The sequence below is a fragment of the Sprattus sprattus genome (genome assembly GCF_963457725.1).
Source record: "Sprattus sprattus genome assembly, chromosome: 2".
Taxonomy (NCBI): Eukaryota; Metazoa; Chordata; class Actinopteri; order Clupeiformes; family Clupeidae; genus Sprattus; species Sprattus sprattus.
Window position 1 is genome coordinate 60,820,907 of NC_137921.1, and position 22,066 is coordinate 60,842,972.

The 22,066-nt window shown below is 40.3% G+C and overlaps 1 protein-coding gene across 1 annotated transcript in view; it reads right to left on the reverse strand.

Moving 5' to 3' along the window:
• Positions 1 to 22,066, reverse strand: part of rngtt (RNA guanylyltransferase and 5'-phosphatase) — a 70,381-nt gene that overhangs the window by 34,685 nt on the left and 13,630 nt on the right. The window contains exons 9-10 of the mRNA XM_080833691.1: positions 15,157 to 15,292; positions 13,474 to 13,545 (exon numbers count right to left, since the gene is read on the reverse strand). Coding sequence (XP_080689817.1) covers positions 13,474 to 13,545; positions 15,157 to 15,292 — 208 coding nt within the window. The remainder of the gene's footprint in view (positions 1 to 13,473; positions 13,546 to 15,156; positions 15,293 to 22,066) is intronic.

Sequence of the window (22,066 nt, forward strand, 5' to 3'; positions counted from 1 at the left end):
CCAAGAAACAAACAGAATTAAATTGACCTCCCTGCATAGGTCATGTGATTAGGAACCCAAGACCCTACACTGACTTTCACAACTAATGCCAGACAACAAGCCACCATAATTGGATATTTACAAAGACATATTACTAACATCTATCTACTTGCGTATCTCGCGAAACTCCTTCACTTTCGCTACTAATTTTCCTAATTCAGTGGGTGTGACGGAAGACACAGACTGAATAACACATAATTGCCTATCTCTTAACAAGCAGCCGTTTTCCCAAAGCTAATTTGTTTTGCTGTTTATTTCTCCCCGAGTGGCAGTTCAGTGCCATGGAAACAGCCCTCTGTTTGCTGGAGATCTGAGGATAGTGTGAGAATGAGCGTGTACAGGATTGAGTGCTGTCGCTGCAGTGGGTGCATCAGCGGGCTTGTGGCGACGTGCCAGGGGTAATGAACGTTGTTTTAATCTCCCTCTCACATTCACGCTCGGTCTCATAGGCACACTCTCAGCGAGTCACCATGGCAACACCTGCCTCTCATGTTTTCTGCCCTTGGTCTCTACCTGCCTGAGCACCGATGCTTGGCTTCAGATGACGGGTCAATTCGGTTGTGTAGTCACAATAACAGCCTCACCACTGGGGGAACACGTCTGAAGGTCTCTTGGCAGGAAGGGTAATCATTGGCAGATCAACAACAGGTTTGCTCTATGTCCAAACAGCCAAGATACCCTGGATCTGAACAACAACAGGTTTGCTTTATGTCCAAACAGCCAAGATACCCTGGATCTGCTGCATCTCTCTGCTGCAGTGCCTCTGATAGTTTCAGCTTCAGACAAGCCGGTCAGTTTTTGGCATGCAGCACCTATGCCCACTGCAGATCAAGATGGCCTACGCTGAGGAGTCCTTCAGTATTGGCTGTGCATAGTGTCAATAGACACCATGTTAAAGACATACGCACTTTTGGAAGAGAGAGGTGCACTGGATTTTAAAAGTGGGCTTGAAAACAAAGAGTTTCAAAGCAGAAAACACAACTCAAGAACAGAAACCATTAACTTTCCTTTCCTTTGGTTTATTACTTGTATGACAAGCCAACTTACTTGTCTGGAGTATAAGAATAATTGAACAGTAGAAGCAAGGGCACCCAATGAAAAAGGTGCTATAATATGGACATCATGCATAGTATTGGAAGCAGCCTTAAATGATCTGTCTTGTCCTCTAGTTTGGATTTAAAGTGCCATTTATGTAATTTATGTTCAACAGGTTAATTTCATTTCATGCTGCCATACCTACCTTGATAGCTTCTGTCGGAACGAGAAAGGATGAGCATTTTTTCGTTTATCTTTCTCATTGAAAGTTTCCAGACAGGGTAAGAAAAAGGTTTTGCATTTTGTGAGCATGGCTTTGCCTCCAAGTTTAATCATCCATCCAATCATATTCAGGGTGGCAGAATTTCAGTAGGTGGCCCCTGAATACAAGTTTATGTTGGCAGTCACTGAATAGCCAGACAAGCCAGTCTGGGTTCAATCCAGTTGTGAAACTGGAAAAATTAACATAACTATTGAAGGTGAGTTTCGTAATTCTAATCCAATACACTTTTGATCAAATTCAGGGAATTGGTCCTCACAGCCCTCTGGCTATCTGTCCAGTGTGTGTGCGCTCCAAAACCCCTCCAGTGGTCACACACAGTCCTGGGTCTGGAGGTTTGGAAGCAAACATGCAGTGGCATGGACAGAGCAATGAACACTTCCAGCCAATCAACATGTTGTTTTAGGACAGTCATGAAGATGACATAGCCCTGTTCATTCAGTCTACCTTTCATTAAACAGTACTTTCACAGCTGGCACCACAAGCAACCTAGGATGCTAAAAACATTAATTAGCCAGATTGCCATCACCTCTTGCCATCACATTTCATCATATCAGAGTAGGCAACAAAGCCTTTTTCAAACCTGTCTATGACACCATAGCAAATATGAAGTTTGTTCCTCTTACATCCTTAGTTGTCGAGCTCCACTTAGAAGGCCAAAGCACACAAAGAAACATACCCCAAATAATGATTGCCATTGCCATGGTACTAAGCTAATAATATGCATGTTTATCAGGGGGAAAAAGGTGAAACTGGGACCATTTCTAATTTGTGTTGCAGATAATTACATTGATTTTACCGCTTTCCTTAAGCCATACTCTTTTGCACACCATAAAACAAAAGCTTTTAGTGGTTTTAAAGTATTAGCTCTTGTGTAAATTGCAGTTATTTGTCGAATCATTAGCTCTACAGAGATTAAGCCTACATTCAAGAACATCCTGTATCTTATTAAACCCTACATTAAATCTTTTTTTTTTAAATCCAAACTGGTGTGACATCTGAGAATGTCACACCTGATGAGATTGATCGATTGTTCAGGTTGTAATAGTGTAGACAAACTGCTTTGACAAGAGTTGGCTAAAAATGAAATGGGAGGATTTTGTACGTCTGAAAAGCTGTGGCATACGAAGTTTCCAATCTCTAAACTGTGCGTGCATTGAATTGCATATGAAGCAAGTCAAAACTCACCTCTCTCCAAGCCAAAAACTAGAGCTGGTGATAAAGTGAGGCACTTAAAATATCCCTCTAAATAAACCAAACAGAAAATAAACCAATTCATACCAATCAGCTTCTCTGCATAAAGTTTCCTAAATCCAAAGTGCTTTCACAGTATATCTGAGAATACCAGACTTGGCAAGTTTGACAGACTACTTTCAAATGCAAATTGGTGGTGTGGACTACCTCCACTCATTTGGGATCTGCACTCAAAAGTGGGCTCCCTTTTTCTTCTTCCTCTCCACTAACATCAGGGTTTTTCCTGCATAGAGAAAATGTAGGCGCGCGCCTAAGCTGTTTTCCCGAACGCCTATGAAAAATCCCGAGCGCCTAAAGGCAAAAAAAAAAGTCTGCGATTAAAAAAAAACTGTTATCCAATTCAGCTTAATGGTGTTTTAAGCGCTCACGTTGAATTCAAGCAGCAGCAGCAGCAGATCCCGCCTCCTACCCCCTCAGCCAATCATTGAACAGAGGCTTCTCCAAGTTTGCCAGACGTTAGTCACTTTAATTTGATTTTTTTTGTATAAAGCAGCTATCAAGCAGTTGCCTACATTATCTTAAAAAAACAATACTTTGATAGTAGGCTTTAAGTTTTATTTAAGCAGTGTGTTCGTGAACCTATATATCCTATGTGTGATGGTAAGACTTATATTAATGCCATATATACAATGACTGTTTTATGAGAGCTATCCAAAGACTGGTGGCTGCCGATTTAGCAGTCAACCTACCTTACTCTGTACGTTTAGATGCTTACTAGTAGCTGTAAGCCATTAGATGCCTGGGAAATATTTAGTATCTATAAATAACAGCTCACCTTTATCTTTTTAACCAGATTTGTAAACAGGTCGCGATCAACAGGCTCAATAGGTACAATAGGCTACCTTGGTTAAAAATCGAATTACGGTAGAGTCATGCTAGCATTGCGCTAAATAATTAGGCAGCTGACATTAATAAGTGGTGTTTACATAAAGTCACTTATTGTATATGGCATAAATATTATCCTAAAACACCTTCACTAGTTGTTTTAAGCAGACTTGTGAGCAATTCATCACGTATGCAATGCACGTCAGCGAATATGTTTCAAGTAGGCTACAGCCGAACTCTCGTTCTGTTTTGATCAATAGTAATCGAGTTGATAAGTCTGATCTATACGCAACTGTGAGGTGCGCGAATGGACAGAGCCAATCACTTAATTACTCAACCTGCGGATGCATCCTGACTTCATCAGTCGGCGGTTTCAATATTCATGGCTTTCAATTTATTAAAATATCTGCTATGTTGGGAACTTACACAGGTGTAGGCTATTACTTGATTTGTCTACGCGTTTAAACGAGTACCAGTAGAACACGGGGCCTCAGGAAGGCAGACAACAGCATTGGTTTTGAAAGCTCAACTCGTTTGTGTTGCATCTCGAATCTAATAATGATTAGGTTTCCTCCGGTAGGAGGTAACCTATTGTTATTGTAGGCTTTCTTATGTTGCTGCAATGGAAGTCAATGGCAGCCCCTAGAACCATATGGTAACTTTTTGTGAAATTTGGCACACTGATTGGGGACAGTCCCATGATTCATTTCACCAAGTTTCATGTAGGCAGATGTAGCGCTCTAGCGCCACCAACAGGTCAAAGTTGGCCGTACGTTCACACACGTAACCTTTGACCCGTTGGCCCGATTTTCAAAAATGAGGCATCCTTGGAATCCTTGGACCTGCACGAGTTCAACGCACCCTATGACGTCATTTTCCGCCATGATGGATTTTCCGCCATTTTGGATTTTATCAAAAACCTTCAAAAAGTTTCACGGGTCACAATTTTTGTCCGATCAACACCAAACTTGACACAAATCATCTTCAGACCAAGCCTCACAAAAGTTATTGGATTACATCTTCGCAACTAAAACCGTTCGCCCGTGACAGCCAATCAAAGTTTGCGACGAAGACGCCAGACAGGACGTGGGCTCATATCTCAGCAACGATTTGATGTATCAAGACCAAACTGACTACATGGACCGCTTACCTCATCAGGAAGACGCTTAAGAAATTTGGTGACCTTTGACCTCTAGGTGGCGCTGTAATTACAAAAAATGCATTTTGGCCTGTAGCTGTTGACATGTTTGGAATTTCAACTTACTAGTGGATCTACTCGTGCTCTTGGAGGTCTTTAGGTTGACACATGCAAATATGTGACATTATCATAATTGATCAGGGCGCCATATTGAATTTAGTCAAAAACACTAAAAAGCAAACACAGGTCACAAATTTGATCTGATCTTCACCAAAATTGGCGCAGACCATCAGTAGACAATGCCTTATAACTGCATTAGTTTATGGAACAATTGATGAAAGCGTTCGCCAGTAGCAGCCAATCGAATTAGGCGGCGAAGCCGCCAAACAGGAAGTGAGCTCATGTCTCGGCAACCTTGTAATGTATCAAAACCAAACTTGGTACATGGACTGCTGACCCCATCTGGGGGACAATCAATACATTTGGTGACCTTTGACCTTAATTTAATCCAAAACACTAAAAAGTTTGCACAGGTCGCAAATTTGATCCGATCTTCACCAAAATTGGCACGGACTTTCTAAAGACCATGCTTTATCACTGCCTGGTTCGCAATGTTTGAAGGAGGAAACCGCCATCGCTGCTTGCAGCTATATTATTAATATTATTATTGATAAACCGGTGCGGTTGAAAACTGTCGTTCCACTGCGAGGGCCAGCCCGACGTACACGAATACACCTGTACAAATGCACATTAAATTCCCACTCAAAATACTGTCAAAAGTTTGAGTATTGATTTCCAACGCAGCCTCCATTGGTGAAAATAATGGTATGTAGGTTTGTATAATAAACATGAATAGTAATAATAGATAAACTTGACTTTCATAATTGGTGTGTTCCATTTCTGACCACTGGTTAGTTCTAGATTCTATTGATATACATTTCAGTAGTTTGGTAAATATACGAGGTAAACCTTGATCTTGAATCTTTGAACCATACATGATAGCACCATGGGGCTTGGACTATTGTCAATATATTAGCCTATCTATTTTAATTCAAAGTGGAAGCAAAATGATAACCTCAAGCATAGCCTCCATTATTTATGAAATGTAAAAAAAAAAAAAAACATTGATTTCTGCTGATAGGAAACACAGACCGTGCGCGCGTAGCGCGCGGTTTTTTCTTTTGGGAGCACCGAAGAGCCATTTTGACCCAGGAAAAACCCTGAACATGGAGGGATTTAAATACGGCTTAATTAACTAGAACTCTACAGGGGTTCTCATCCACTCAGATACAGGAAAAATGGAGAAAAATGAAGGTCAAGACATTTATTGAAGACTGCACATTGATGACACTGCACATCCATGCGAAAGGAATAAGACATTAGATAGGACCCAGTCTGTATGAAGGGGGTAGGAACTAACATAGAACTATCCTTCCTGCCAAAACAAGGTGTGAGAATGGAAGAATAATTGATAAAGCCTGGTTAAAGTAAATGTGTGTATTTGTGTGTATGTGTTTGTAGTTGTCAACATGTTTGAGGTTGGGCATGTGATGAAAGAGATTCTCGCCAACTCTGTTTTCATGGTCTGCATGAGTGTCATGAATAAGAATGAGAGTCAATGAGAGTCTCATCAATGAGAAGCACAGGGACAAATGGGTATTTCCAGTCTTCCTCTTACTTAACCAATACTGCTCCTCTAGTCATAGTCATTTTCAGACTTGAAAGGAGGATTGAACTCCAGACAATACTCTGTCTTTGCGTGGGTGGGTGGGTGGGTGGGTGGTACTGTATTCATGTTACTTTATGTAACACACGCCACCCATGCAGTCGACTCCAGCCCCCTAGTACTGTATGTTTGAACAAAATGCCTGGGTGAGCAAAGATACACCAAAGCCAAAACTCACTACTCTCCCAGCCAACAAAATAGAGCTGGTGATGACGTGAGGCACAAGGCTATCAAGTTTAAGATTATATCTTAGTTTGACATTAAAACAACAGCCGATTTGGGACAATATATTCCAAGTTAATCTTTGTTGGTAACCTTAGTAACTTTAAGATGAGTGGATATCTTACACTGGCTAAAATGCAGTAAATAATCACTAGTTCAAGAGAGAACATTTTCAACATCTGAATCACTTATGTATGATTTAACCAAAACATTTACTGTGGTGAGAATTGCTGGGAAGGTTAAATAATTTGCACTGAAGCCAATGTTATATTTAATAATGGAGTTGTTGATCGTAACTAGGCAACAGGACTTTCATTTTAGATTGAAAGGGACCAAATAAAAGTGGGGTGTGAAACTATATCATGCATCTCAAAGCAGTTGGTCACTCCTCAGAGCACTGCAGAGCCCTCAGGCAGCCAGATCTAAAATACATTATGGTGCTAAATTCAAATGGAAAAACTGCCTGTGAAACAGCAGCATATTTCACTTGATATTTGGAAAGCACTGCAGGGGACAATATGGCCTGAAGAGAATTTATAAGATTAGAGAAATGTGCCTCAACAGCCTGAGCTCATTACAAATTCTGAAAACATAACATCGCATCTCCTAACAGACTAAGCAAATGATCCAATCAGAGAGTATGTGTCCTCACATACAAAGCAAGCACACAAATAGAGTAGCAGTGGCTGTGACAATGTATTTTGAATATACTGAAAATGCAAGGCTGTGGAAAGAGGTGACCCAATTTGTCTCAAAGGCAAATTTCCATAGCAAAGAATTAGTGGAAATAAATGATATCTGATTAAGCGCAGAGGTACATAATGAATAAGTGTTTAGGACATATGCTGTTGTAACTGGAAAGAACGGAAAATGGAAAGACAGGCTGCTGAATCATTACAGAAATAAAGCATCACATGCAGAAACCCAAACCCAACAGCCATTTGAGGAGGAAAACATTGAATCCAAACGCTTTACATAACATTTCAATAAGGTGGATTCTATCATGCTGGCTTCTATACATAGCATCTGTAAAAAATAAATCCTCATCAAAATGGTGCAGGCAAGCAGACAACAGTACATTAACTCAGTATGCAGAACCAAAGAGAGACCACTCCTACAAGAACTGCAAAGATGACATCATACTCAAAATATGAAAAATGCTAACTGCTCTACTACACAAATAGGAGTATAATCCTATAGTAAGTGAATAAGGGGCGATCATGTTCATGCTGAAATGACCAGACAATGACAATCGCTTATAGTTTTTGAAACAGATAGGGTTGCACTGACCCAAATGTTTTGAGTTGCTGTATGAGCTGCCATACTGAAAACACTTGTTTCATTCAAGTCCAATGGCGTGGTACTACTCTCTTTCTCTTTCAGCTCTGGATAGAACAGGTCTGTTACACTCCTCCTACAAATTTTCAACACAACTGTGCTCTGATCTAGCCAAACTTGAAACAAAAACCCTGCCAAACTGGCAAGTAAACCTTTGCTTCCTTCCTAACTGCAGTCGTCTTCTTACTCGCATTCAACCGTGCTTATGTTGTTGTACAACATGGGTACCATGAGGAAGATGCAACCCATCAAGCAGCTGATAAGTGATTGACTGTTTGTGCGTCACTTAGCACACAGCATACTGAAGGGATGTGATTAGCACCCTGAGACATGGAAGGGTTTGTTCATGCAACAGACCTTTTCTTATTTATTATATTATGTGCTTTTCAACATTGCATTTAACCAGCCAAATGTATTGAAACTTTAATTAAAAAAAGCTATTGTTTTTTTGGCCAGGCCTACTCTGGCGTTTTTTCTATATTATGCATGTAGTATGTATGTCGTGAATATTTTTTAAATCACAAGTAAATAAACGTTATGTAAACTAGTTTTGCACAGTGCAAAAACATACACTAATTAACTGTTTTAGGTCACTTGACAACAGGGCTCAACATTAACTTAAAAAGTGATTCCCAAGTTTGGCAACCAGGAATGAGCTTTTAGTTGCCAAATCCAATGTAATGATAGCTAGTTATCTAGCTAATATTACAGTCTCTTCAATTTTTTCTTTTTAAGGGTGCCTGTACAATTTATTTGCATAATTTCAACTTTGCAGCTAATGAGTTGATATTTACACACCCTAGTACCAGCCAACTGTTAAATATGGCTCCCTAAGGTACAGTTAGATAGCAAGGTTAAGTGGCATGAAAACTTGTAGTATTATGTTTTATGACAGTGCCACAAATTATTGCTCTATTTAAGTCACTATACTACAAACCTTTGCTGGCAGTGCTGACTGCTCTCATCCTATTGATGATCTTTTACTTCTCTCAGGATTGTTTAATGTCCACGCCATTTAACATCATCTGCAAATGGTTGTGATCTCTTCTCTCATGACTGCCTTTGATTGCTCTGGTTGTCTAGCTAAGGAAAGCTAGCTAGCTAAGGAAACTTTTAAATAATCTTAAAAGGTTTAAATGGTACATTTGCATATGAAAATAGTTATCTAGCTGATGCTACAGTCTCCTCAATTGCATATATAAAATTGTGGTTACCAACCAGGGTTGCAACCAGAGGTTATGAAATGGTCGCCACTTGTCTAAATGTGACTGCCAAGGACAACCGGGCAACTGTTAATGACTAGCCCTGTCCATTCACGTGGACAATTAAAAGGCCATCAGAAATGTATGCTCCTACTGCGGTATCAAAAAGTAACCATGGAAAGGGTAATGTTCTTGATATATTGAATATGTAGAGAGGGCTGTTAACACCTTTGTTCACTAGGCTATACAATTGGCCTATAAACTAGAGATGCACGATATATAGGCGGCCGAAATGTGCAAAAAATAAAATATTATTATATAACCTCTCTTGAACATCTCCTAACAGGGTCGTTAGCTGTCGTCGCTGCGATAAGTGGGAAACAGTCCATTTAAAGAGGGAGAGAGTGCCGGTTGACAACTGAATGACCCTCACAAATTCTCGTCGCAAAATCGAATTTGTTCAGTTCGTTCCATGCTGTTTGTACAGACAGAAATACATTGCTGTCTAGTACACTAAATATCACTATACAACAGCAATTCTTTGCACACATACAAGTTAACCTATTGGGTAGGGGCGTACAGTGTTTAAAATCCGTTATCCTGGTTGACACAGAAATCAATATTAAAGTAACACAATGCAACAATTTTACTTCAGGATTAGGGTTAGGATAAGCTGTTTAACCTTAAAATAACAGCTTGAAAAAAATGTTGTTTGCTTGATGTTTGACTGTGTAAGGACAGGTTGTTGAGTAACTAGTTTGTCATAATGTCAAAGTCAGCACATTTCAAGAGATTTTGTTCATTATAGCTGCTAGCATATCGTTAGCGAATAGCTATTGATCCGTTGTGCTGCTTTAAGTTACATGTACTCGCGTGAGGCTGTCAATAGGTCTGGGGCGTTAATAGGTGTTGTTACGATATCATAGTGGACATTACACCAGACAACATGGATCTCATTCCTATCTCATCCAGTTGATATCTTAACAGGATGAACCCATCCTTATTACATCGAGTCAACATAAGAACGTAACATAACTAAATCTCCGTTTAGCATACTAATCGCTACTCAAAGCAACGTGCACTCGCATGCAGCCCAAATACACAATCTTTCGTTTATTTAAACTGTTTTACTGGAGCCGACACATGACTCCAGCCAAACACGGCTGACGTCATGCACGCAGCAATTACGTTGTGATATTGAAGAACAACATTTGTTATAATGAATTGAAATAAAAAAGGTAAATCTAAAACCTTTTGTAAAAAGGTAAATCTAAAAAACTTTTGTAAAAAGGTAAATCTAAAAAACTTTTGTACCCTTTATTGTTATAAAAAAAATATCGGTATGCCACAATAAACCAAAAATTATCGGTTATCGTTATGGGCCCTAAAATTCCATATCGGTGCATCTCTACTATAAACATGTTAGTGCCAATGACAAAATGATCTTTTCTTGACCTGTGCCCTATTCGTCCTACGTGGTTCAATGAAGTCGATAAAATGTCCCATTAGCCAGTTTAAATTAACACGATGATTGAGGACAGGCTATCTCGGTTTGTCCAAAGCTGATCCGCGCTCAAACAATGTAATTCATTTTAACGAGACTTCACTTATCAGGGTAATTGCGCGTGCCCACCCTTCTTCAAATGAGGCGTCGATCACCAAAACCATGATTTTGTAACCGTACAATGACTTAACTCAAAGAAAGAGCCTCTTTTTTCTCCGCTGGCGAGCAGGAGATGATCATGAACGCTAATGAAGAATACAGGACCATTATCATGGCAAAATCCAACACCACCATGAGAGCAAGACAGGAAGCTGTGTATGGGGCTGTGTATGGGGGGGGATATCTATGTGTGTATATATGGCGACAAGTGCGGCAGTGGTACAGAGGGGAAAAGGAGTTGTTAAGAGGAGCACAATGTTGCTATTTCGATGTATTTTTACTTATAACACATATATTTTTACAATAACTCATATAATTATGAAAGATTTATTCTTCACATAGCAGACAATATTAAAATGTACCACTCGCAAAAAAGCACAAGGTTATGCATAGAGTCTGTGAGACAGTCAATTCTCAGCTGCGGCGAGTGGTGTTTTCAATAAATGGCTCGAGAAGGTCTGATTCCTTGTCGGCTGAATCGGTAGCGCTCATAAAATAACTGACCCTGAATAACAGATATTGGCGTTGGCGAAGAACTCTCTCCCTATGAAACGCTAATCTAACTAATATTGCTCCTTCGCCAATGGCATCTCTGAGGAAGGGAGCTGACATTTTTTACGGGGGAGTGGCAAGCCTAGCCAGCTCACTAAAGCTGTTTGCCTGCGTTGGAGAAGGTTCAAGTTTATTGATGTGTTGCTATGGTTTTTTAGCCAAAGTTGCTTCGAACAAACTGAAAAGGCAGACTTATGCCATCTCCTGAAAATTATCTCGGTAACTCGCTAAACGTGGTACGATGAATAGGGCCCTGTTCTAACCACCACACAACATATAAGAACACAGTAAATAGCCTAAGTAAACATCACATGTCAAACAGTAATCTACAAAAAACCTGCTTATGATTTAACAGTAGAATGCTTTAGCATTTAGCTATTCCACATAAATAACTCATTCAAATAGCAAAGTGTAAGTATTCTATAATAGGGATGGGTATGGAGAATCAGGACTTCATTTGTACAGTATTATAGTATTGATAAGCTCCTTGACAAACAGTGCTGCAATCAGTATTTATGTAACATTAATGAATTCTAACATAGCTGGCCCTTTGATGGTTGGTGCTAGACTGGGAGGGAGCTCTGTTTTGTGAGACAAAAGCGTTTGCATGCTACTGTTCTTTGTTTCAAAAATGTAAATATTAATAAATATCAATATATTTCTATTCTGCTCGATAGGTCAACTTGAGCAGAACAGAAAAAAATATCCACAGGCAAAGTCATATGAGATCCGCCTCTATACTTTTGTACCAATGGTAAGTGAACAACCTATGCAGCTGCCTTCATCTCTTCCAGACAAAAAGACAACAGTGCCACTTCTAAGAGATGGCAGTTCTGCTAAAGATTCACCCATTTTTCTGAACTGCACTGGGCATTATTGTCCAGAACAATGCAGAGTGATCGATCTGGAGGAGCATAGTGGAAGCTGGGAAATGATGCTAATCCCTATGAACACTCCTCCCACTCTTCCGGTAATGGCCCTCTTTCACCTCATCTAGTGCCAGTGGCAGGGCCTCTATTCCACCTCGCTCTGTGGTGTTCCACTGATCGATGAAAGAAGCACACACACACACACACACACTCTCACACTCACACACTCACACACACCCCACCAGTGTTTCTTCAAAGGGCCTGCAAATGGATGTTTTCATCATTATCATCAAATAAAGAATTTTTATTAGGATGTTTTGTTTATTCTGATGACAACTGTCTGATCCCATAATGTGCACACTTTTTTTTAGTGATGTATGTTTTTCAGTCTACATAAAAATTACTGTTAAACACTATGCAACAATTTGACACTTTTTGAGGTATGGTTTTATAGGCAACTAGTTTTGGTATCATCCTCAAATTAATTTTGATAGCATATGGTCATGTAAAGGACAGATAACCACCGGTGTCTTTCCCACTAGCCACCCAGGATATGCCCTATGCAGTTCTATGTACCGGGCTGGAACACCCTGCAAAAATAGAAGAAAAGCTTATACAGCATGACATTGCCAGCTATACTGTCAAAATATACCAGTTAGTGTGTTGGCAAGCTTATATCAGTGTTAACTGGGCTGTTGGTGATGTTTGCAAGGTTTTTGCATAACTTTTAGGTAGTTAGCTTGCTAGTTTTGGAACAAAACTCCGTATTGCTGCTTTAACCATCAGAACGGGACTGTAGTGAATCGTAAAATCATGACAGCAGAAACATGTCACCATCGCTCTTCCATGAAAGGCCATATTGAGATTGCACTAATCTCAGCAGTGGTTGTGGAAGAATGAACAAAACACTGCGCAACAAATATTATGGTTTCATTTGATAAACCTTAACGCCCACTTGTGCCTACCCAACCTAAACGCTAACCTGTGCCTAACTTAAGCAATAAGCCCCAAGAGGCCGTGGTTTGAGCTGATTTTAGAACAGGTAAGGGGAGTTGTTAGGTACGACGCAAAGCATTTAGGTTGAAAACAAAGAACATACCACCAGTTGCACTTGAAATCATTGCTTTTCCACTGTGGCATCATCATTACATCATCATCATACAAGGATAAGAACATTTGTCTTTTTAGGCTCCTGATAAGCAGATGGTAGGAAACTTATTCCATGACACAGAAAACTGTGTGTGTGTGTGTGCGCGCGTGTGTGTGTGTGTGTGTGTGTGTGTGTGTGTGTGTGTGTGTGTACACTGACTGGTGGACTCTGGGCACTCACCATGAATTTGATTATGTCATAGATCAGGTATCGAGGGATTGGTTGTCCATTCACCACGTCTATAATCATCTCCTGTTGAGAGAGTAAAGAAACAAAGGCTTGCCTCAGTTCAACATACAATCATCAAAAAAGGAACACAGAATAGTTCTTTTTTTGTGAAAAAAAAAAAAATTGTCCCCATACCAACCTCCATGCGAGGGAGATTGAGCAAAGGGATCAAATGAAATTGGGTATGAGAAGTCTAGGTGAAAAGGGAGGGCAGAGATTAGTCTGCAGGAGAAGAGGAGGTATGGAGAGGGGGAAGAGACAGGTGAGGGCACAGACAGCTACAAAGGATCAGGGAAGTGATGGGAGCGAAAATGGAGGTTCATGGCCCAAAATAAGCACCATTCATTATTTACATGGTGAGCAAGGGAGTGAGTGAAGAGGTGCTATAGACTGTCTCAGACGTACAGCTGTCTTCCCCTGCACACTTACATAAGGTGTGTGGGTGGAAAGAGGGATGGGATGAAAGAGAGAGTGTGACTAATACGCCATAACGTCCTCACTGTTAGCAGTAGCATCCTGACACTTTTGGCAGTTAAGAGTGTTCAGTGGCCACTTAAGAATTTGTAGCAGGGTTTTGGAATAACTGAAGCAGGGACCATTAAAGGCTGTTACATATACACTTAGATGTGAACATGTGAATTTGACATGGTAAAAAAAATAACACTGGGGAAATATAAACCCTATTAAATCAGCCATTTGTCTGTTTAGCTGCTGTCTCTCTGAAGCAGTGCTGCATACATTTGAACTGCTGGGCATAAGTGGAAAAAACTGAAAAAAGCAACCAAACACAAACTGCCATTTTTACATAGGCCAGAGTTTCTCAGTGGATCGTAGAATCATTCTGAATGGGGTGGAGAGTGCATGTTCCATCAGAAAATATATGAACAGTGTTTTTAAATGGAGTATTTGTAGTTCTCATGTCTCAATCACCAAGGTTAATGGGAACTCAGAGAGAGAGACAGAAAGTTCTGTGTGAACGGCAGATTCATAGCCCACTATATGAGGCCAAAGTGTCAGCTGGAACGTGAGTGGTTAGAGCCTCAACGTACTAGCTGTCTATCATTTAGAAGTTAGAATTCCTAATTCAGTTAGCAGCATATTTCATATCCACATATTTCCTCGTAATTTGCAGTTAGTATGCGCCTGAGATTAGCTATAATATGTGCGTGAAAGATAAAGATGATATGAATCATTACGTTGGGCAAAAGATGAAGCCAAATTATAGAACAATGTGTGGAGCCATAATGAGCAATGAGTGTTGGGTTAGGTACCTAGTGATGAGCACTGGGATCAATGCTCAGCCCACACAACATCATCATCAGAGAGATGGAACCCGGCACGCAAAAGGGTACTAGATTATCAAGACTTGATGAATCATGTCAGCTACATCCTAGTCTAAACAGTGATGTTGTTTTACTAAGGGTATATCTGACTGTTTCTTAAGATAAAATCAGCTGACAAGCTGATGCAAAACAACTAGGTAGAACTATTCATCTACCACTGCAGGTCTGAAGAGGGGCTTTAATAGGGGTGTGCTTGTTTGAGACCATGAGTGCTAGGTTAGGAAAGTATTTTGCCCTTTAGATGCCAAAAAACAAGATCTTATAGATAATTAATGATCAATGGTCAACTTACCCCATCAAGTAGAGTGTTCGAGAGGTGGATGCGAGGATCTTTCCGGAACGGGAACTCAAGATTCTCTACGTGAAAGACACTGTTGTCTCGATCAATCATGTAGACCTCATTTCTTCCCTTCAGCAACATCATGTACCTGTCAGAAAAGACCCACAATAATAAATCAGGAAAAAAACCTAGCAACCGAGAAGTTCCATGATTACAGTTGTACCGATCAATTGGTACTCAGCCATCTAACCTAGCTACAGGACTTTTATTGTGAAATATTTCACTCTTAGTAATTCAGCACACACACAGTAAAGGCAATAAGGACCTGTAGCCACTGTAGTGTAGATAGTGAGGAGAAAAATAAGCCTGGGGTGACATTCCTTGAGTAAATGAATGCCACAAAATCATGGGAGTACTTGGTGCAAACTATAATACAAGTATTGAAAAGATAAATCTCTGATGGGATTCGGATGATATCTACGGCACAAATCTTAATCTTTTACGCACAGCTTCACAGCTTTCTTATTAACTTCTGAGTGTCCGGGGAGACCTAATACAAAGGCTCACTTCAAAAGGCTAGCGCACTCTTCACAGATAATGCTGGTGAAGCCCAGACCCATTTGAGATAGGATATTGGGAGGGGGTAGAGGGCTGTATTTGAGCAGCATAATTACAATATGGCACTGTCTGCCAAGGCATATTGACACGGACGGCCACGGAGCACAGAACAGTGCAGAATGCCAGACCATCATGCCCCTGAGTGGTTATTCTCATTACAGCCTCATCAAACAGGAGATAGGACATTTTTTAATGAAATACGCCCTGAATGTCCTCTAAACTCCTGCCTGCCACTCTGTTCCCAACGCTTGTGTGCCATCTTGCAGACTCACTCAGCTGCCTGTTGCTAGGTAGCCATGGTGACAGAGCAGCCAATGAGATCTGTAGGAGATCAGAATGTTGCATGTGTCCTTGGGAAAACAAAAGCAGTGAGAGGAAGGACAGATGTCTGCAAAACCACTCGTAACGATCACAACACTAATACATTAACTCAGCAAGTTGGCAATACAACAGTGTATTACCCTCAACCAAATAGATTCTATATTAACGTTTAGCTTATTGGGTTTAATACTATTTCAGAATTTGGCATGGGAAAGTAAATTACCTACATCCCTTCCAGACAGCGGAGACAGCTTTCACAGGTGCTAACCTCACTGGCGCAACAGGAGCAAGGCATCATCTCCAAAGGCCATCCTAATTAACACTTACAAATCCCCTGTAATTAATTATCCTTATCACCACAACGTAAATCAGTGCAGTTACACAACCTGAGAAGGAACTGTTTCTCTGTACTGTCACGTCAGGACTGGACATGAACAAGCACCAAATACTTGCAGGAGTGTTGGCTCTATGGCCAATCTTGATAAAACTTGAATCAAGACGGTTGTTCTGTGCATAGGATTCATGGGAGTGTGCAAGTGACTGCAAAGAGAACAGGAAGATGCCCCTAGTTTTTCAAGATATTGTTTGAGTGTAACTTATGTCACTTCACTGTGGTGGTAAAGTGTCTCTTGTGAGTGATGTATTCATATGAGCGCAGAGGGCTCGTGGAAGGGTAGAGGGTAGGGTCCAGAACACAGGTGGAAGGATGGCTAGAAAGGAGAACTGGGTAAATATGGAAATTAATTCCCTAGTGTCCATGGCATTGCAGTCCCTGGTCATGACACTAAGACAAGATTACAGAACGGACTCCCAGACAAATAGGTAAGATGAATCTTCCGATATTCACTATGGGGTCAGTGAGCAAAATGTTAGAGGCGGTGGAACAAGCACATCTGGAGTAGTCAATAATGACTTGGGTGTCCAACCTATTATAAATAGGGTTGGGTACCGAGAACCGGTCCCAATACGGCACCGGTTCCATACAACCGATACCTACCCGGACTGAAATTCACGCAGATTTCGGTGCTTCCTTTCGGTGCCTGAGCAGATTTTTTTTTTTTTTTTTTTATTCAAATTTTTATAATTTAACAAAACTAGCGATAGCTAACGAGAAGTAACGTTAGTGGCGTAGATCTTTCGGAGTACGATCTGTATACTTTTTTGTGTTGCTAACAGATTTCGTGGGGCACATATAAAACTGCTCCATCTCCCAATGTAGACTCTCGCCTGTGTCGCTCACGCTCATTGGTGATAATGTAGCATTCCACATGGGACTAGTGGAAACGGGATTTGTTTTGAGGAGTTGCCATGGTAATGGGTTGACTTGTGTGTGGTTTCGGTTTCAAGATAAGTGTGGTTGTTCTAAGCAGAAGTTGGATACGCTTTATTAAACGGAGAGCTACCGTCTCATCCAAAGATATTCCTTCTCAATGTGAGTTCTTAAGAGAGCACTAACTCGGACGCTACAATAACATTGCAACAGTAATGACAGCGAAGAGCAGGCAGCCTTGCACAGAGCAAGCACAAACAGAGCTAGCCATCAATATAACGGAGAAAATGTCGAAAGGTAAACGATCAAAAGTGTGGCTGTATTTCGCACAAAAAGATTCAAACAACGCGACGTGCAGCATATGCAACAACAAAATTGCGTGTAAATGGGGGAGAGAACTCAAGAGGCCCTGAAGCTAAACTCTTAAAGGGGCAGTACACATTCAAGAAACCAGTGGGTTTAAATAAATGCAAACTAAATAATATTTGTTTTACTCTGAAGGCAAACATGCTCATATTTCTGCAAAAGAATTACTGAAGTGTGAAGTGTGTGTACAGAGTGTGTTATGTATTTATTTAAGTATACTGTAAACAGTTGTTATAAGTTAATATATTGTTCATAGTTTGAAGTTAAAAGGTTTGAAGCCAAGTGTTTTGTATTTATTTTTATTTATAGTATACCTTAAACAGTTAATATATTGTTAAATTTGAAGAAAACTATTTGCCTTGGCAATAAATAAGCCTTTAATGTCTTTAATTTAAAAAAAAAAAGTATCGGTTCTGGCACCGTTTAGGCACCGGTATCGTTTTAAAAGTATCGGTTATGTACCGGTATCGGAAAAAACCCAAACGATACCCATCCCTAATTATAAATGGGTTGGAGAAAAATAAAGAATCCTCTCATTAATTGACTATTGTGAGATCGCCAAGAAAACTAAAATGGGAGATGATACAGCTGATGAGACTCTTTGGTGTGGGTTGACTCCCTCAAATGAGCAGTGTCAGCTCAGAGTCCATATCCTGCAAATGTAATGCTTCTAATGGAGGGCTTTTAGATGCAGAGCTCCAATATGTAATCTCATTCTGAACATTGACTGCACAGGATTTCAAGGTTGGCAATAGGCTATAATTTCCCTCCTAAAAGTGAAAAACATAAAGGCAATCAATACTGGCCACTGCGCAGGACACCATTCAACAGAGAGACAGACAGACAGACAGACAGAGCACGTCAGCAAATAAATGCAGTCTGAGTACAACATCTAGTGCTGAAAGACCTGATTCAGACAATGAAGAATCCAAACGGAACCAAGGGAATGGTAAAACTAACGTACAAATCAGAAACCCAAGCATAATCCTTTTTTGCATAAAGTCCCATCATGAGGTACCAGGGAAAAAACAAAAGCCTCCTGGTTTCAAAAAACGAAAATCATTTCATTTAATGTTTGAAGAATGAGAATAATGTGCCCCATTGAGAAGAAGATCATTGTCTAAGGAGCCAAGGCCTCCCTGCCGTCTAATTGGCTAGTTACTTCTCAAAAAGTCTGCCTATAAATTCATCTGAGACGAGAATTTAGTGCCAGCTGAGTGGCTAACATTACTTCGACATTAAATTGGCACCAAATCGCAATTGCACCATAGATGGGCACAAAATCAAAGCGTTCTCACTTTACTCTCGTAATTCCCTATGCGAGACCAGCTGTTCAGGCAGAGGCACGCTGATGAATGGTGCACCCCACCCCCAGCCCCGCTGGAGCCTGTCTGTCTATGACTGGGTAGGCCCCTAATGAGGTGGAGGAGAGCAGTCGAGGGTCTTTCAGAGCAAAAGGCCTTAGCTTACATCAGACAGAAGAGATCTGTTCATCATATGGACTGAATCCTTTAACAATGCTGCCAAGGTTGAGCTCTTCTTCAAGTCTGCCTAAAGGAAGGCTTTTGCTGATGCTCATGTTTCGCTTCAAAACATTTCTCCCTAACAGCACATCTGGATGTTCAGGGGATGGATTATTTTAATATAGCTTAATCAGAGCTGGCGATCGCGACCAATTTAGAAAAACATTATTAGCTTTTTGATAACAGAAGGCAGATACATTAAGGCGGGGCTAATTTGCACATTTATAGATCCGCAAATCCTAAATGATAGAAATGCACAGACCTACATCCAAGCCATTTTAGGCCATTAAGGGATTTTTGTCATTAAAAAATGATACGTCATTTTGAGGAAACTAAGATGAGTATTTGGGGGATTAATCAATGCCAGGAGAAGGACTTAAAATATGTAAAACCTCATAACCATGATGATCTCCATTGGATATTGATCGAGCACATTTTAAAATGAACAAGATGGTAACAAAAGACGGATACAGTGATCCTCAGCATGTTGTCTTTGTGAGTAGGTTCAGTGTTTAAGATGGCCACTGCACTCTCTCTTTTAATGTTTTTACACTCTTCCAAAGTAGCTGGTGGCAGTGGTGCAGCCTCGGTCACGTCTTGGGTGTCTGGCACAAAGATCTGTTCTATAATCGTCAAGACATGTTTGTTTAGAGCAATTTGATTCATTTCGCTAAAATGGCGACAATTCGTTGTTTTCCATCTTGGGACCCAAAAGACAGGGTGACTTTCACTTCCCTCCCTCCCTCTAGCAGATATGGATCAATAACACTCTGACAAGAGGAGAGGCTTTCATAATCTCATACCCTGCTGTCAGGTGCGTCTCTGAAAACCCCTTCATCTTGTCACACTGCTTATTCCCTTTACAACCATTGAATAGTCTGATAGATCATCAATACAACTCAAGAGGGTTTGATTTCAGAGGAGAGGGGGATGAACATAAAAAACAAGTTTATAAACATTTGCTGTCTCTTACCGGTTAAAAAAAAGAGGGGATTACATAAACACATACAAAAGCAAGCCAAAGGGCTGTGGTGATTTCTGCTAAAATACCAAAATGCACAGGAACAAAAAACGCTAGTGAGGATGATCTCATTGGTGTATTGCTTCTTTAGGCATCTAGTATTTAGTGGAGTTGTTTGTTTGCGTTCTGGTGTGTTTGTGGTATGGTGCGTTTGTGTTCTGGTGTGTTTGTGGTATGGTGCGTTTGTGTTCTGGTGTGTTTGTGGTATGGTGCGTTTGTGGTATGGTGTGTTTGTGGTATGGTGTGTTTGTGGTATGGTGTGTTTGTGGTATGGTGTGTTTGTGTTCTTGGGTTGGGGGAGGGGGAAAAGTACCGTTGCATTTACAAACAATCACCAAAAGAACTCTGCCAAAGTCACCACTGAAAATGTTTATCAATTATAAGCTGTGCTAGACCACTTCAATTTTGCAGATAATCCCAACAGGACTGGAAAGGCTTTCTGTTCAAAATATGACGGTGTGACAGACAAATGTAAGACACTGAAAATGTCCTTGTCCAAGTAATCTTCTCTGCATATAGCACTTAGGATCAACCCACTACTCTCCTTAATGGCACTGTTGGGAGCATATTCTTCTGAAATCCTACATAAATTGGTGTTACCTCTATTTCCCCCGCTGAAACATCTATTGAGCTCACTGTGTGAAGAATCAGACGTTTAAAAAACTGCATATTTCAGACTACATTCCAAAACGCTCTATTTTGGTAACATAGTAACACTAACGTGGCAACACCTTTTTTCAACACCTTTGGTAAGAAGAGTAAACTGCTCTTACAAGGCAACAGATATCCTATTTGGCTAAAATGCAGTCTAAAGTTACCATGTTATTCAAAGGTTTACTATGGCTTCCTTTTCATCACTCATTCGGATTGCTTTCTTGATGATTTCCTTTACTGCTCATGAATTAAGACTAATAAGCATAATAAAAAGTACAATTAAACCAAATACATTTGCGGTAGATTCTATTCTAAAAGCGATCAGACATTATTTTGTTTGAAAGTTTCCCTCATCATTTAGGCAGATCCAACAGGTGACTAACATGTAAACTAACGGATGTCCAGTCGTCTTCTTTTTCAGTCCATTCCTCTTGCAATGGATTGTGATATACTGGAGAAATGGCAGTGCATTATCTGTGCACTACAATTCTAATTCTAGGTCAAATCAACAGAATATAGAACACTTTTTCAACTGACCATCTTGGTAATGCTGCATACTTTATGTCACTTGACCAACAAAATTCCCGGCATTATCTTAAAAGGTGTAGTGATTTGCAATTTCAGATATTGATCCACACTATTCGATGTCTTTAACATGTCATAATGAGTTATGGCTTGCTGAAAATGGTATCCAAAAACATGTTGTGCTTTGGAGCACTACATCTGAAAGAAATACAAATTTCTGAATTATGAGGCATTAAAAATAAAAAATAAATACAAAATTGATATTTCAAGCACCTATTGCCAACATATGACAAAGTCTGCCATAGAACAATCATAACACTAGCAGGAGCATGTTTTAATGGGCTCTCTAGGGGCTGCCACAGCCTCCAATGGCAGAAGAAGAAGAAAGAAAACAATTCATTAGAAAAGGGAGAAACAGGTGGCCTTGAGTGCTCTAACCCCACCAACGGGTCGAAGTTGTTTGTGCATTTAATGCACGTAACTTTTGAACAGTATGCCAAATTGCCTCCATATTGAATTTTCTGCCATCTTGGATAGCTTTTTAAACACCTTGAGGGCCCCCAGCACATTCAGACCGGTACAAGACAACAGTAACAACTCCTATATATCTGTGGAAATGAACAG